Source organism: Papaver somniferum, chromosome 2, assembly GCF_003573695.1.
Source record: "Papaver somniferum cultivar HN1 chromosome 2, ASM357369v1, whole genome shotgun sequence".
NCBI classification, from domain to species: domain Eukaryota; kingdom Viridiplantae; phylum Streptophyta; class Magnoliopsida; order Ranunculales; family Papaveraceae; genus Papaver; species Papaver somniferum.
The window spans coordinates 204,165,118-204,181,596 of NC_039359.1; the positions used below are offsets into that span (position 1 = coordinate 204,165,118).

Genomic DNA, 16,479 nt, shown 5'->3' on the forward strand with positions numbered 1-16,479 from the left:
TTGATTGATATTGATTGATCCTTGGATATTGGTCTTTGGTACCATCCAAGTTATTCCTTGTATTTGATTAGAACTCGCAGTTCTTGCTTGAGTAAATCAAATCAAGAAGAGAGATATAAACTCGTTGATATACTTTTAATTGATTGAGTCTTGTTGATTCTCTTAAAAGTATATTCGAGTTTGTCCATACAGATTGCTAACCGAAATATTGGGTTGTGTTAACGCGTTGTCTCTTTCCTTTCCCAAAATTTGCGTCAGCAATTTCCTCTATCATTTCATTTATTTTTTAGCTGTCACTTCTTCTCTTGCACCTGCGTTTGTGTGTGGTGCACTTATAAACAAAACATATATAGGAGGAAATGTGCTAGTTACAATATATTGCAATATGTTTTTCTCCTTTTATCTATACTGCACATCCGGTGTAAAACCTGCAAGGTTAAATATAACATTGGTGGTACAAATTTCGTATGTTGGATCCTTTTTCAGCCTAGTATGACTATGCATTATGAGCCTCTGTCTGTCACTATGAACTAAAATGATATCGTAATTGGCTCAGCTTTGAATTTTTAGAGTTCTCAGGCTAGATGGTGTCTGAGCAAGAAGACTTATAAACTAATAGCGCATTTGGTTCAAGTTTTTGGGAGTCTCGAAATCAAATTCCAAGGTGATTGGCCCAATTAACCCGAACCAAACAGTGATCATAGTCTAAGAATTGGATTCCCACGGAATCCAATTCGCTCCAAATCCTTCTTTTCAATTACAACGAACTATCGATGGAATATAATCCGAATCCAGTCCAAAAAATTTAAATTCAATATTGTTTCTCTCATTCTCCTCCTTCTGAAATCGATCTAGAAAGAGAATGAAAGAAAAAAAGGAAAACCTAAAGTGATGGACATCAGCTATGATTAATTGATTGTTGTTATTCATTTATTATTCTTCTTCTTCGATGGGAAACCAATATTAACGATTTATAGGGATTGCAAACAGCAGTATGATTTGGGGATTTAAGAAATTTTAAAGGAGGGGAAGAAGGGTATTAAAATCAAACAATAATGATTTGTCAGATATGGATTACCCTGTAATTGAATTATGCAAACCAAACAATAGAATCTGAATTAGGAATATCATTCCTAGAATTGGATTAGAGTGTTATCTAATTCCTAGGTTGTTAATAACTTGAGCCAAACATGCGGTAAGTGTATTCATTTACTTATACACAAACTTGTAAACCCTTTATACCCTCATTAGTCAATGGTAAGAACTCAAAATTGTTACATTGTGGAGGTAGGCTTCGGATGAACCATGTAAATCACTTTTTTTATTGTTTTAATTTCCTTTACCTTCATATTCCAACTTACGTTTGTGTTGATTTAAATTATATTATATTATCACTTGCATTTTTACTTGAACGCAACATAGATGCCAACTAGATTCACCAATTGGTTTCTAGTGGTCACAATGTGTGTTATTTTAGCTGAATCAGCATTGAGTTAGATGTTAGATATTTTGTTGAGTTTTGGTACCAAAGCGTGCACTAAAGATTCCACAAGCATTATATATACTTTTGAATATTGGTAAACCAAATTTTATAAGCTTGATGGTACCGAGTCATACTTGATGAATCATAAGACAACACATCTTATAGCATGTACGACGCTGTTAATACCAGCAGGTCAACTTGTTTGTGATTTTTGATTGATTGGTCGGTTGGAAGTAAAAGTTCTAACCTCGGTTGTGAGTATCAAGTCTAAAACATATTACTTTTTCTATTATAAAAGTATTTCAGGCATGCTTGTGCTTCTCGAATTGCATCATGAATTAACAAAGTTAAAATCAAGTAACTTCGCTCCTTCACAATGCCACCCCACCCGGATGAAGCCAGACATAATCGATCATTTAACCATAACTGGATACATTATAAACTAGCTTACATACCCTCATCGCAACCTAACAAATCGTAAATACCAATCTACCCAATGACGACCCCCAGTTAAGCTCATATGGCTGTATACCAAAACCGACAGATACATTACACCATTGACATACAAACGCCTAAGACGAACAACAGATCAATTGTAGCAAAACCATTCCCAACCACCAATCTATTTTGGACCACACACACACACCCCCTCCAACATACAGTTTGTTCTCTTTGAAAGTGATCAATGAGGGTCTATCGACCTTCAGTATCCAACTCACCAATTCAAACATTTGTCCATACTGTTATAACGGTCCGAAAATTATTGTGCATATCCTTCTCTAGTATCAAATTGTTGTAACATCATGGGATATCCTTCTCAAAGTTTCATTCCAATCAAATGGCACTCATATATCTCCCAATAATATAATCCCCCCCCAAATAATAATCCCACAACTTCTACAAATAAGAACCCATTCCTCTATCATCACATTTTTTTCTTCTTCTATTTTGGTCCTTATGGATATCCAAGAATGAATTAGTATACCGCCAAAAACGACTGAACTCGTAAGGCATGTTACATATGAACTATTAGGAATTCACTTGGGCTAATGAGACCTTACCTCCTGTGTTACCTGGTATACCACTTATAACAATAAGCAACACAAGATCCATGTCAACCATCTTGGTCGGTTGGAATAACCCTAACTTGGGTTGGATCAATATACATACAGATGGTGCAGCTAGAGGAAATCCCGGAGTCGCATGTGCAAGGTTCATATGCAGGGACTTAGAGAAAAGAACTATGGTTGCAGTAACACAACCGTTGACCATCACCACCGCGCTAACAGCTGATACCTTGATCATGCTGGCTTCGAGAACGACGACACAATGTAATTGGCCAAAAGTACAATCCAAGACAGATTCAGAAAATCCCATTCAGTTTTTAATCTTTGACATTCGACCACCATGGAATAGGTGAATAATAATCTACGCTGCTCTTCGGGATTCGTAAGTATCGGTTTTTGAAGTTTGCTAGACTTTGTGTATTGCAATCGATTTCCTATCTCACCTGGATCGTTGATCAAAACGGAAATCACATATAGGCTTATCTGTGGGAGGAAGATTGGTTTAAAGTCTTCAATTGAGTTGAACCAACTCTTAGGTTGTAAGGGACGTCAGCTAAGGGAATCAATTGCGCAGAGTCTTGCGAGATTCAAGAGGCGTAAGGAGCGCGATTGTAAATCGATGTGACGGTATATTCGGTCTCAACTATATTCCAGTCTGAAGTTATTTATAGTAGGCTAGTGTCTGTAGCGGCTTAATACAATTTGATGTTCAATCTAGACTAGGTCCCGAGGTTTTTCTGTATTTGCGGTTTCCTCGTTAACAAAATTTCTCGTGTTTGTGTTATTTCTTTTTTTCGCATTAAATTGTTTATCTATATAATTGAAATATCACAAGTTGTACGTAAATCAATCAAAGTAGATACATCCATCGTAATCGTTGGATATGACTTGATTGACCTTTGGTATCGCCAAGTACTCACGTTATAATCAGGTTCACGGACTTGTCTCTGTTTTCATATTGATTGTGAGAGAAAGAGATATAAACTTCTAATATAATTTCTGATTGAGATTCATTAAGTTGTAACTCTCGTAATTGTATTTGAGTTTAATCCATACAGGTTGCCTAAGAAAAAATTGGTGGTGTATTTTGGTACCCTCGCATTTCACCTACCAAAAGTGAATACATTCTGAGATGTATAACACTACCGTCTAGTACTTTTAGAAATGAAACGTTGAAAATCAATGCATTTTTAACCATTGAAATTAAGATTGGTAGATGGCGAGGTTTAGTATTTCAGAATATGCTCATTTTTGGTAGGCACGTGGAGCTTTTTAAGAGAATTATATATTCAAAATATTAGTTTCAAATTCGTTATTATTTGATTTTTATTCACAAAAATGACGTATAATGTGTGAGATAGTGTAAGAATAAACATGGAGGGGATCCTCCCTCCTAGAAAGAAAAATAAAATAAAAAATCTTTCTCCCGATGCTTCAGTTTCAGAAATATGTTCGAATTAAGAAATTTAGGAGTTCTTACTTTATTACTTTGGTTTCTTCTCCAATGGTAAAGGTTTGTGTTGTAGGCTGTAATTGATTCACTGGTCCAGCCATGACATGATTGTACCACGTTAACATCAAATTTTGGTTTCATCTAACCAAAATTCTTCTCTTAAACCAAAATTCACAGAATCATCTAACCCGGAAGCATGGGAACTTTCTCAAACCACACACGGTTTATCATCTTTGTGTTGTTAATGTCACGATGCCTCCACACAAGTATGACTGTAAAGGAATGTCGAATTAGTCAGTTCGCGACTTATTATGCAAGCGTGCACAAGTTAATCGGTGGGAAACAGTAGCATCTATATCTAGACGCAAATATAGACTTGAGTTAAGTGGTCGTCGATAAGCTTTCTGAAGCTGTGATTAAATTCATTCATTGGAAATAGGTTAACAAGTTGCAGCAGCAAGTAGTTTACATGGAGAGGCAGAAATATACGATGTCCACAAGCATGCATGCTTAGAGCTTGAGTTAGGTTTTACCTTTCTAGGGTCGAGACTCGAGACCACAAAAGGGTTGTGGTGTGCAATCTTATGAGGAACTAATGAGACAAGTTGTAGATTTTGATTGTAAACCAAAGACAAAAAAAATAATTAGTAGTGCAAGTAAGAAGGACTTTCATACCAAAATAGTCATCAATGAACTGCTGCAACTTGGGGTTATTTTGCCTATAAATTCACTGAGCTATTTTAGCAAATCTATAACTAAGTTTGCAACTTCAGCAATTAAAAATTGAACATACTTGTTGGTACTGTTCTGTAAGAATAAAACGATGGCTGGTTTGAAACCTTTTCTTTTTGTTTTTGTCTTGGTTGCTGCTATGACAGCAGCACCACTGGCTGAAGCCCAGCTCGGGGGTCTGGGAAGTCTTTTGGGGTTGATCCGTATCCAAGGGACTGTGTTTTGCAGCATCAATGGAAGTGCAGGTGCCAATGGCGCTGCAACGCCAGTTTTCCCCAGTAAGTTATTTGTTGTTTGTGCGAGTTCTCTGTGAGCACAATTTTTAAAAGTACGTTTCTGAATGAAGAACATTTTCTTCTTGCAGATGCTCTAGTTCAACTGAAATGTGGCAGCTCCGGAAATGTGGTATCTAGTACAACGACAAATTCAGCTGGTGGATTTACCATGCTATTGGATCCAATTATAACTCTTTTGTTGAACCTCTTATCTAACTGCACTGTCGTTGTGAATACTCCACTCTCCACTTGCAACGTTGAACTGCCTACCAATAACCTTGTTTCAACCTTAAAGCTGTTCGGAACTACTGCCTCCGGTGTTTTAAACATCTTCACCCTCATCCCCACTGGTTTCAATATGGCATAGCCAGATATAATCACCTATTATGAACGGATATGTACGTTACTGTATCTCATCTCTCTTTTCAGGAGTTAATGTATATGTAAACTCTCTCTCTCTCTCTCTCTCTCTCTCTTTTCAGCAGTTAATGTTTGTGTTTTCCTGTTCGTATGTGATGTATCATCCAGAAGAGGACATCTCTTCTTTTCCTAATGAATAAATCTTAATTCGTATCTGTTAATCATATCAGTTACTTTGTAGTGTAAAGACAACCTGATTACATCCAAAAAGTTTTAATAAGGACATGCAATAAAAAATTGAACCCAGTATAGAATTATACATACGAGACTGTCATACTACCCTGAAACAAAATGAAGGAAACAACAGACAGATCATTTAATGGAGGTTCAGATGTAACTATTACCGCAGAAGGGTTAGTACAGTGGTGGCTGGAGCTCAATCCTAGTCTTAGAAGACTAGCTAGCACCTCAAAAGCCTCTCAAACTATTTTTTGGCATAAGTTATCAAAATTTGGTGCTGTGCCATCTTACAGCCCTGAAGAGCTTGCATTGCCACTGTGGATTCTAACTCATTACCGAATTCCACGAAAGCAATCCCAGGCTTAGCATCTATCATCCTAACTTCTTTGAACCCAGGATACTGTGAGAGCAGTCCATCTAGTACCACAGGTGTAGTTTCATGAGGCAAATTCTCGATAAATAGAATCTTATTCGGTGGAGCAGGAGCCTCTGGAACAGGTTTAACTCCTCCAAGATATGGAAGCTGCAAAAGGAGGGAGAAGAAAGTAACTCATTACACAAGAAACAAAATATAGGAATCTGTGCAAACAAAAATTACAAGCACTTTTAATAAATCAAAACCTAGCCAAAAAGTTCGTCATCTTGCCCAATGGCTTCAAGCTATATATATTTCACACCTCCTGCTTGTTTAAAGTTTCCCAGAAAAAATTTCCACTTTCAGTAGCATCTAATGTTCTTGTTCATTGGGACACAAAAATTTATTATGTCCGCATCAACGGATTTATCTTAGTAACACAATGATTTCGTGCCTAGAGGAGTGAGGCTCATGTCATTGTTGTTTGGACGATGATCATGATATGCCTACCAAATTTCAAATAATCAAGGATCGAGAATCAGGGACTATATGTTCTGCGAATCTAAGTACTAATTCAACAACCACTTCTTAACAAACTCGAAAAGAAACTAAGAGAGCAGCCATCAATGATGTAAAGATTCTTACAGGAGCTGCACCGTAGGGACCAGGATAAGGAGCATTTAGACCCATTGATTGAGAAGCATCTTGATGTTGTTCTCTTCGCTTTCTATCAGCTGCATTAGGCAATGATACAGGTTAAGAAACAATAAACAGAAGCCAGAAAATAACTACACCAATAAATGTATGTAAACTCACATGCTTATCATGATAACTATATAGGCAGTTCATCAGTAACATGTAACAGCGTAGCTTGAAGGCATAACTCAGAAAATGCAGGGAAAATAAACAATTAAGATAACAGATGCCATGAAGAGATTGGGACAGATACAAGTACAAGAATTGGAACTCGACCAACTGATAGGTTTCTGTGGCGGTGGTCATGAAATTCACCTTTGTCCCTTTATGAGGATGAATAGTGCAATGCGATTATTACCTAGGCCAAGTTTGTGGCAACTCCAGAAGACATTGTTCTGTTTCCATTTACATGTTCACTAGTGAAAGACCATCTATGAAAAATCCCCTAAAGTTGGTTGGATTTTCACAGTGACTGACACAACTCTTTAAGTAGGGTGTTTAGCGCATACTTAGAGTAGAGGGAACCATTTTAAGGGATTACAGACAATACCAAGATGTAACAGTAATCTCTAGTTCAAAAGACTTTTTATTTGTTTTATACTTCTATTTCCACAGAGGAAACAAATGTCACAGAGATATATTCATAAGCTTAATGTTTAGAGGATCGTATGTCTGATTGCATTGCATATAAAGACAACCTGTCTAATGCCTGACATTAATACTGTAATTGTAGCATAGCATCTCTGTAGTTGACATGGTATGGCGGTAATACAAATAGATTACCCAAATAATTCATTAGAAGCACCAAATTTGGTGAGCAAAAAAAATTACCACTTTAAAGAGAGCAAAAGTTCATGTTAGATACATCAATAAAAACAAATCAGAGACATGCCATACCTCGTTCATCATGCTTCTTTCGTTTCTCTCGAGGAACGAAAGTACCATCTGCTTTTGCTATCACATCCGATTTCGTCTTTGCATACTGCAACTTCTGCACTCATCACCAAGCAAACCTCAATCGCATCAGACGAAACAAATCTAAAAACCATTAGACAAGAGCGAAAAATCAAAAAAAATAAATTGAAGATTTTATTGACTTACTAACCATGGGTTTGTCGTATAAAGGGAATCCTTGCATTTGTCTAAGAACATTAGTAGCTGACGATACATCTTCAAAAACAACCCAAGCTTGCCCTTTATGTTTCAGTGTCTTGAATGCTAAAACCTCCAAAATATTCCCAAATTGTTGAAAAATTGATTTCAATGTTTTCTTCAACTCTGCAGAAGAAACAAAATGAAATCCCCTCAACCAAATTAGCGAAATCGTGAAATACAAAACTAGGGTTTTGAAACTAGGGCAAAAGCTACTAGCAATAATGAGTTCAAAAAATTAAGTACCATCAAGTTTGATTTTCTCGTTGAGATTGTTGATGTAGATTGTATTATTCGGAGCTACTTCGCCATTACTCATCTTTTCTTCTGCAATTCCCTTACTCTTCGTTTTTTCTGTCTCTGCAGGTTTAATTTATACACCCCTAAAACCTCCGTGAAAGTTTCTCAAACGTTTTCTGTTTTACTTTTTATTTTTGATATGGCACAGCGGGACCGAACTTCTCTTAACAGCAAGGGCACAGGCCCTAGTAGTAGGGCCATCCTTACTGTTGATCGAACCGTCGGCTTGTTTTTTTCTTTAAACGGAAAACTCAACCCGTTTGACATCAAAGATCTTACAAGCTAGCTTCCGTTTAACCTGCCTCCTAATTATATTATGAGGATTTACATGTTCCTAATTATATTATGAGGATTTACATGCTATATTCTCGTACACATATATGCTTACGAGCATATCACATGGTTGGTACACTATATTCACAAAAGCAACCACACAAAAAGGAAAAGAAGATAAAATCGTTCTAATATGGGAGAAAAGATTGATATCTTCTTTTCAACAACTATAAAACAGAGAAATAGCTTTAGACATACCTTTATTATCAGTCTATATAAGTATTTTATTATATTGCATTTGTTGAGCCCATTGCATAATCTCCAAAACAGCTTAAGCTTCAGCTTCAGCAATATCTTTGTTATTGTGGAAATTGTTTTGGCCTCTACGAACTCTCCTGCATTATTTCGGTTTCGGATAACAATACCCAAACTAGAATAGTTATTATTAAGACCTATTGATGTATCAATAGAGAAGGAAAAACATCCTGCAAGAGGAGGTGACCAATGTAAATGTTGTACAATGGACCTAGATGAAAGATGTATTAAATGAACTAGGGAGATGTATATACCATATGAAGTGCAATATTTATAAATGCAGTGAACTGTATTAATGGAATTTGGTCTTATGTGCTGAAAAACAAAAGAACACCGAGTTTGCCAAATATGCCAGAATGTAACCACCATTAAATTAACCATTGAGGGTTGTTTGAATGAAATTGGATTCTGCCTATTTGTCCATGATGTAGCCATTCCTGGATGTTACTTACTAGCATTAAGTGATGAAGAATATACTCAGAAACAGCGAACCATATAGCTTTAGCAAATGTGCATTTTATAAATAGATGTAGAGTTGTTTCATTTGCTTCACCACATAGAGGACAAAGTATAACTTTTTGCTCGGAATATCTGAACACCACTGTGGTAGATGAGAGAATATTATGGTAAATTTTTCATATGAATAGCAATAACTTATATATATATTATAAATAAAATCTCCAACTTGTAAACGCTTTCCTAAGATTCTCAACAACAATCATCATTCCCGTGGAAGGAGATTGGAGAATGTGGGAAATCCACTATTTTCTAGGGAAATCGATCCCCGTATGGGCCGTACCTCCTGCACGCACTGTGAACGAAAGAGGATTGGTGTTATCGTTGTATGATACAAGGACTCGTATTTTACTATCTAGCCAATGAGTTTGTAGTTTCGCTAAGGGAAGATGGAAATTGCCAAAAATAAAATGTAATGGATACCCACGTAGATAAACAACAGCTAAATCACAACGGCTTCCTTTTAAACACTCTATAAGTACTCCATTGTTATCCATTCATTATTTATTATTTTCAATCAATTCTTCAATACAATTTTTTTTGTTCTTTTGATGAGTTCTTTTGATTTTTTTTTCCAACTTCACCAAAAATCATTATCTTTCGAATCACTAAGAAAAGAAGAAATAAACAGTGGCAATCATCTCCCTGCCTGCATTGTTGGGTTGAGACTCGTGACTATGACATTTTACCAATTTTTTTTATAGTGGTGTGCAACTTCCTTGGATAATATGGCGTTAAATACACGATAACTGGTGGTGAATAGAGACTGATATCGTCCAGTCTATGACTAGGAGATGTTTGATTAACGATGAAACACTTTCTCTCTCATAAGATATGAGAAATCCCAAACCCTAAAACGTTATTGTTCTGGTCGGATCTCATGCGAGCAGATCGAAGCGAACCTTCAACAAATTTTCTCCTATTTTCCCAGATTTTTTTTTGCTCTAGCACTGTTAGATCATATTTGTTCTAACCAATAATCAAATACCTTACTTTATGGAGTATTGCACATACACCATGTTTTTAATATCCAATCGATACTTTGATCTAGTTTCAGTGACCCTTATGTCAGAAGAGAAGGCTCTCAAGAATAATAAAACTAGATGAAATCAAAATTTGAACAATCGTTAGTCAGTCAAATCAATAATCAGAAACTAAGATAAAAATGCAATTATATAGTTTCCCACCAACGATACTCGTAGAGATTCTTGATCCCACAAAAGACTTTAAACGAGCGATTGTAAGAGATTTCTCCTAATTAGGTTACTTTCTTTTCCGGATAGCCGCTCTACTAGAAACACCACGGATGAAGTTTGTCTGGCTCTTAGGATAGTTTGCAAGAAATATAAACTCGAGTATTTATAGACCAAGGTTGTTTGGACAATAAGGAAATTCCAAAACCGAAAATATTCTCAAGATATAAATTAAAGTACCTAATTTCGGTTTTCCTATTTCCAATTAAGGTCAAACAATATTTCCAAAATCTCTCTTCAAGAATTTCTATTATTAGTTTAGCACATTAACTAATAGTCATTTTCCAGAGGATATTCTTTAATTGCTGGTAATTGAAACATATAAAATTGAAAATAATAATTAAATGCTTTTGAATATTTCCATTTGGGATCACTGTGAGTATCAAGGAATATGTATCAACAATTAATGATAACAGTTATGCACATGTTCAAATAATTTCGACATCTATAAGCATTACACCAAATATAGGGATTACCAACTCAGATTAGCAACAACTTAGCAGTTGTTGCGAATTTCCAGTTACTAATTTTTGTTGTAAAAGATTCCCAACAGTTATAACAGTTACGAAACTCGCAACTGTCTGACTCAGTTGCGACTCGCAACTAAACCCACTTGTACGCGTGTGAAAAATGAGTGTGGTTTCCTACACTCTTCAGCTGACTCGGTCTAGTTGACTATTCAGTCATTCAGACCAAAACTGACTCGGCTAACTTGTTATTATCGAAAGAAATCACTTTCTCATTCACTCTTACCTTTATCATTCTTTCTTTCTCCAGCAAAACCTAGCTATGCTCTCACCACCACCATCACCACCACCACTACCACCGATCTCTTCTCTTTCACTTTCTCTATACGAAAAGATTGTTGAATTTGTATATCTGATCTTTCTCAAGCAAAACCCTAATATTTCTTACAAAGTTAGGGTTTGCATCGCAAATAAAACTGCAGCTGAGGAGTTATTCGATATTATAAGGTTAGGGTTTTAAGAAAACCCTAATATTTCTTACAAGCCCTGGTTTGATTTTGCTGATTGATTTTATTTAGTGTATGGCTCTTTATTGCAGGGTGGTTAGGGTTTTCAATCTCTCGAGGAGTCGTCTTCATCAAACCTATGACAATGGTAGAGATGATGCGCCACCTCAATTAGATGTTTAAGTGTTCAAGTTAATTTCTTAATGAATGGTAAGCCGACTCAAATTCAATAGATATTTAGTTGTTTTGATTGATTTCTAATTACTGTTCTGTATTGATTTCTAATTAGTGTTTTGATTTCTAGTTTTTTTCTCCTCTACCAGAATTCTTCCTAAGGATTAGGTTTTCAGAGTACAAGAGTTCATCATGGAAATTCAATGGTTGGTATTTTGCATCTGCTCATCTTTTCAGTTTGTTTGTTTTCTATTTTTTGTTTTACTGATTGTGTGTATTCTTTTTTATGCAGGCACCAAAGAGTAGAAAGCCCTAGCTCCCAAAACTCTTCAAAGCCAGCCAAATCTGGTGGTGGTAAACAAAAAAAGGTCAATTCATGATCCTCAAACTTAAATATATATATATTGGGTTCTTCTTTTCTGTTGGAACTATTTTTTTTTAACGAGTTGTTATGTTTTTCGATTTGTATAGAAGTGGAGCAAAGGTTAACAACATTCTCTTGTCTGATAAATCTAGGGTTTAATCGGTGATTTTGTTAAGATTTTTGTAAGAACATTACTTCAGTTGGTTTAGTAAATAGTATGCCTTTACTGTTTGATGAATATGCCTTTACGTTTCACCTCTAATACCTGTATTTACAATTTTTGTTTTCTGGAAGGGCCAACATTTATTGGTAAAGTTATGTTTAGAAGATAGGAAGTTGTGAGAAATCTAATCCTTTTATTCTTCTGAATGGGCTATGGTAGGAATACCTTGATTTCTTTAGCGTTGCCTTGTTTATTAATATTTCAACTCAGTTTGAAACCTTCTCTTTAGGTATGTCGTATACTCTATAAAATTGATTTATTTGTACACTCTAGGATGTTAGATTGATTGAGTTCTAGCATTTATATTCCGTTTAAAGTCTGTCTTATGCGTTCATGATTTTGTGATTGTTGTTAGCTAGGCTTGCTTGCAATATTGCATCTCAAAATCTCTGGGTTATGTTGCTTCATTCCGAGTCATAATGTTTGGTCTTTTGTTTTTCATTAGTTTTATGCCTCGCCCAGTCACCATGTGCTTATTGGCTTTAGTTAATGAAATTCTTAGATGAAACTAATTGTCATAGGATACATGAATCTCTTTCTAGGTCAAAGTATGCATTCCCGCTCGAGTTATTTCTCAGTGTGTTGTTGGAGCCGTATTTCCGTATTTCAGTTGAACTATTTCTCAGTTTCGTACCATAGTGAGAATAGCATATTGAATATCAGTATCATATCTGGAATTTGTTTAGTCTGATATGCATATAGAACGTATGCAACTTTTATGTGCTCCCAATAAATTTGTTTTTTCAATAGTTTAGACTGTCCTAGGGTGTTTGATTTAATCTGCTAAGCGTCTATTTTGTTATCCTTGTGTGGATCTTCTGTAAGTCTTTTGTCGGCTTTTTCCGTTGCTTCTGATGGTATCCTCTTGGAGATTTCCATCAAGTAGAGTTGAGTCATGTATGTCTCCCATTAGTTCCTTAGTTGTAATAACCTTACATCTGAACCCAATACTTGGATTTACCACCACCAGAAAACGCACATTAAGTGTTTGCAAAATTTCTTGAACCAGCAAGAACCAGCAGAAGCTGAATATCAGCAGACTAGAATGGTTGATGAGCTTGATGGTCATATCATGCATGGTCTACGTGATCATAATGAGAACCATGTCATTCAGAAATGTATCGAATGCATTTAGCAGAAATTTGCTTCTAACGTTGATAAGAAATGTTTAACTTTTGGTAGTCCTGTGGAATGCCAGTTTTTGGTCAGTGAGATGCTTTGTATCTCCAAGTATTATAATGTTCTTCTACAGGTTTGTTTCTTCTACCTTGTGGCTTGCTATATACAAGTATATTGTTCTCGAGAAGTGAATCCTAAAATCAAAGCAGAACATAGTAGTTGTTTGTTTCTTATATTGTCATTTGGTTCCTTTTATTGTGTATTGCAGGCTATGACGAATGATCAATTTGATAACTATATAATGCAAAAAAGTATTGGAGACTCGTTACGAGTACAAGTATAAAACTATCTCTAATTAAAGTAGTAACTAATATTTCTGGTAGATTTGTGGCTGCTTCTTGAAGGTTTTTAAAAGGAGCTTCTAGCATTAATAAGAACTTCTATCTGTACCCTGCAAAAGTAAGTAGATCTTTTTTATACTGGCATAACTAACCCATTGTTCTTCTTTGTTTATTAATCCTAACTTATATATGTTCCTCCAGGATATCTTGCCTTACTGTCAAGCACTTGAGAAGCTCGCTCGCTATAGTTGATCTCCACTTTTCTCATGTCAGGTACTCTTACAGTGTCATATGCCGTGTATTCTTTTTGAACTCTAGATCAGTTCATCGTCGGGTAGTTAATCATTTTACTTGTTTGAACTTGTCTTTCAGGTTGGAAGTGGTCCCTTGCTGGATCTAGCAGCTCGCTTTTTTCGATTAATGTGAGTCTTTCCGTTCTCACCTTTCAAATTATATGGATCTTCAAGAAACTCATATTTGTGTCGCCCATTTGCATGGATAAAAGCAAGAAATAAGCACTTTCATGTGAGTATTTTACTGATCTCTTTGGTCTAAGTTTAGGAAATTTAGTTAATTGAAGTACTAAAGGCTTCCACTTTTGAATGTGTCCGGGTTTGTTATGAATACATGGCGGAGAAAGGGAATGAATAACTCCAGTTCATACGCCACCACTGCACCACCAGTCCTTCATTCCACTACCACCTGATATTGCTTTGGTTTGCTAATTTGGCTTCAAATTGTGAATTCATGATCAGGTGCATATAGTTTGCTATTAGCAAATATCAATTACTGGTTTTAGTGAACCAATTTCCTATATAGATTTTAATCTAGCTTTACCTTTGTCATAAATTTAGATGATTGTGTAGGAAGGAGCAAAAGCTACAATAGAGACTGTTGATGCATTAAGAAGTGGAGCTGCTGCAAAAAGCAACGTAAGTAGATGTTCCTCCTACCTCTCTCTCTCTCTCTCTCTCTCTCTCGAAGTATCTTTCTATGTCGTTTCACTAAATTGATGCCATCCTCTCTTATTTGCACATATATATATGTCAGTGTCATTACATTCTCTTTTTGGTGCCTTTTAAAGTCTAAGAAAAATCTACCTGTGCGAAAGTGGAAGCACTTAATTCAGGAACTGCAAAGTAACATAGATGGCCCTTCATCTAGTTCTGCACGCTTCACGCCTGCATATCACTTTGTTATCATCTCTGTGCTTTTTTTACTGACACAGTGCTTGGTGTTTAGGATTAGGCATTCACATGTCTAGCGAGTAAAAACGGTAGCGTTCTTATTTCGGATATCGAATACTAATAGTAAATTGGTTCATTGTTTGTTGTAGATGTTGAGCAGCTTCACTGAAAGTGGGGTGCGACATCTAGAACATTGCTCTTGTTGGTTCCAGTAGAAATGCCTCACAATCCATGGTGACAACTTAAACTTCAACCTCTGGGCATGCCTCATGCAGCAAAAATGTTCACCTAGGTAGCTGGTTTCCATAGTTCCAAAGAATGTGAGTTCTTTTTTCTTTAAATTGTTATGTAAGGACCTTGATGGAATACTGAATTTATAGATTTATCCACATGACAATCCTTCATATGATTTTTTTAATGTGCTTCATACTTTGTGTATGAGTTCATCATGGTGAATTAACTCTAAGAACACTTTCTTGATACTTTTGTTGGTTTAATAAGATTTTCAAATGAACACGGGAAACTTGATTTTGCCACTGGGAACTCTAATACTGACCTGGTTCAAAACTACTATTTTTTTGATGTTACAAAAATTTTGCAAACCTATTGCGAAATTCCAGTTCGCAACTGTTTCCAACTGTTGCGACCATAAATTATGCAACAGTTAGAAACAGTTGCGATTTTCCAGTGTTGCAACAGATGGAAACTGTTGCGACTGAAAATTCGCAATGGCTTATGAGCCATTGCGAAATATTGCAACATCGACTTTCGTAACAGAGGTAAACTGTTGCGACCCCGTTTTGCAACTGCCATGTACTGTAGCGAAACACTAAATTTGGTTTAGTGAAGCTTCCTATATCTTGGAAAACCCTATTTCCGAATTCACACACAACATAAAGAAATATGTGAATATCGGAAACTTGGATTTGCTCTTGGGACCGGTTATACCATGACTCCCAAATTAAGTTAGGACCAGTTATACCATGACTCCCAATATAAGTTATGACCGGTTATACCCTGCTTCCCAATACTAGTTAGGATCGGTTATACCATGTCACTAGATATAGGTTATAAGCGGTTACACCATGCTTCCCAAAACTAGTAATAATCAGTTATATCATGTCACACAATATAGGCTATGACCGGTTCTACCTTAATTCTCAACATAAGTTAAGATCGGTTCTACCATGTCATCTTGCGTTGGTCATCCAAATTTTATTCAATGAAAAACCGGACCAACACACTTATGATTTCCCTTTCAATTATGAAAAAAGTTCATACATCTAATTCCTTAAACCAATGTAATAATACGTATTTTTCTAGGGTGAAATCACACCTATATTCCACACATAATTAAATAACTATATACATAGATTATGTTGATGGCGTATTTACTAAGTTCAAAAGATCTGTGTTTTACTTCGTAATTCAATATAATTCTTTGATACTTTGTTCATAATGCTAAGAACAAGTCTAATCACTTGAGTGTCATGAATATAGATTTCGCATGTTATGTTTTCAATAAAGCGGCTTGAAATACGTTAGGAATGCAAACAGATCAAGTCAGTATTACTAAGCTCAAGTGAAAGGATGATGTCTTCGTTGTAGTTGTTACTTTTTCACATTCT

The 16,479-nt window shown here is 35.8% G+C and overlaps 2 protein-coding genes and 1 long non-coding RNA gene across 6 annotated transcripts; 2 read left to right on the top strand and 1 right to left on the bottom strand.

Moving 5' to 3' along the window:
* Positions 1-4,413: 4,413 nt before the first annotated feature.
* Positions 4,414-5,585, top strand: LOC113350296 (phylloplanin-like). The gene is made up of 2 exons (XM_026594417.1): positions 4,414-5,013; positions 5,100-5,585. Exons 1-2 carry the CDS (start codon positions 4,827-4,829, stop codon positions 5,375-5,377), a joined length of 465 nt encoding a protein of 154 aa, XP_026450202.1. The 5' UTR covers positions 4,414-4,826; the 3' UTR covers positions 5,378-5,585.
* Positions 5,586-5,613: 28 nt separating this feature from the next.
* LOC113350295 (U1 small nuclear ribonucleoprotein A-like) lies at positions 5,614-8,231 on the bottom strand. The gene is made up of 5 exons (XM_026594416.1): positions 8,060-8,231; positions 7,767-7,939; positions 7,559-7,652; positions 6,611-6,699; positions 5,614-6,133 (listed from the first exon to the last, which is right to left on the bottom strand). The coding sequence occupies exons 1-5, from the start codon at positions 8,130-8,132 to the stop codon at positions 5,855-5,857; spliced, it is 708 nt and encodes a 235-aa protein (XP_026450201.1). The 5' UTR covers positions 8,133-8,231; the 3' UTR covers positions 5,614-5,854.
* A 3,005-nt stretch (positions 8,232-11,236) lies between these two features.
* LOC113350297 lies at positions 11,237-15,278 on the top strand. Of its 4 annotated transcripts, XR_003360714.1 has the most exons (10): positions 11,237-11,444; positions 11,536-11,653; positions 11,767-11,823; positions 11,910-11,985; positions 13,592-13,782; positions 13,866-13,937; positions 14,037-14,189; positions 14,305-14,419; positions 14,519-14,596; positions 15,001-15,278. It is a non-coding gene; the product is annotated as an uncharacterized LOC113350297 (long non-coding RNA). The 4 variants fall into 4 exon arrangements; XR_003360712.1 differs by having other exon boundaries at positions 11,748-11,823; positions 14,037-14,419; XR_003360711.1 differs by having other exon boundaries at positions 14,037-14,419.
* The last annotated feature ends 1,201 nt before the right edge of the window (positions 15,279-16,479 follow it).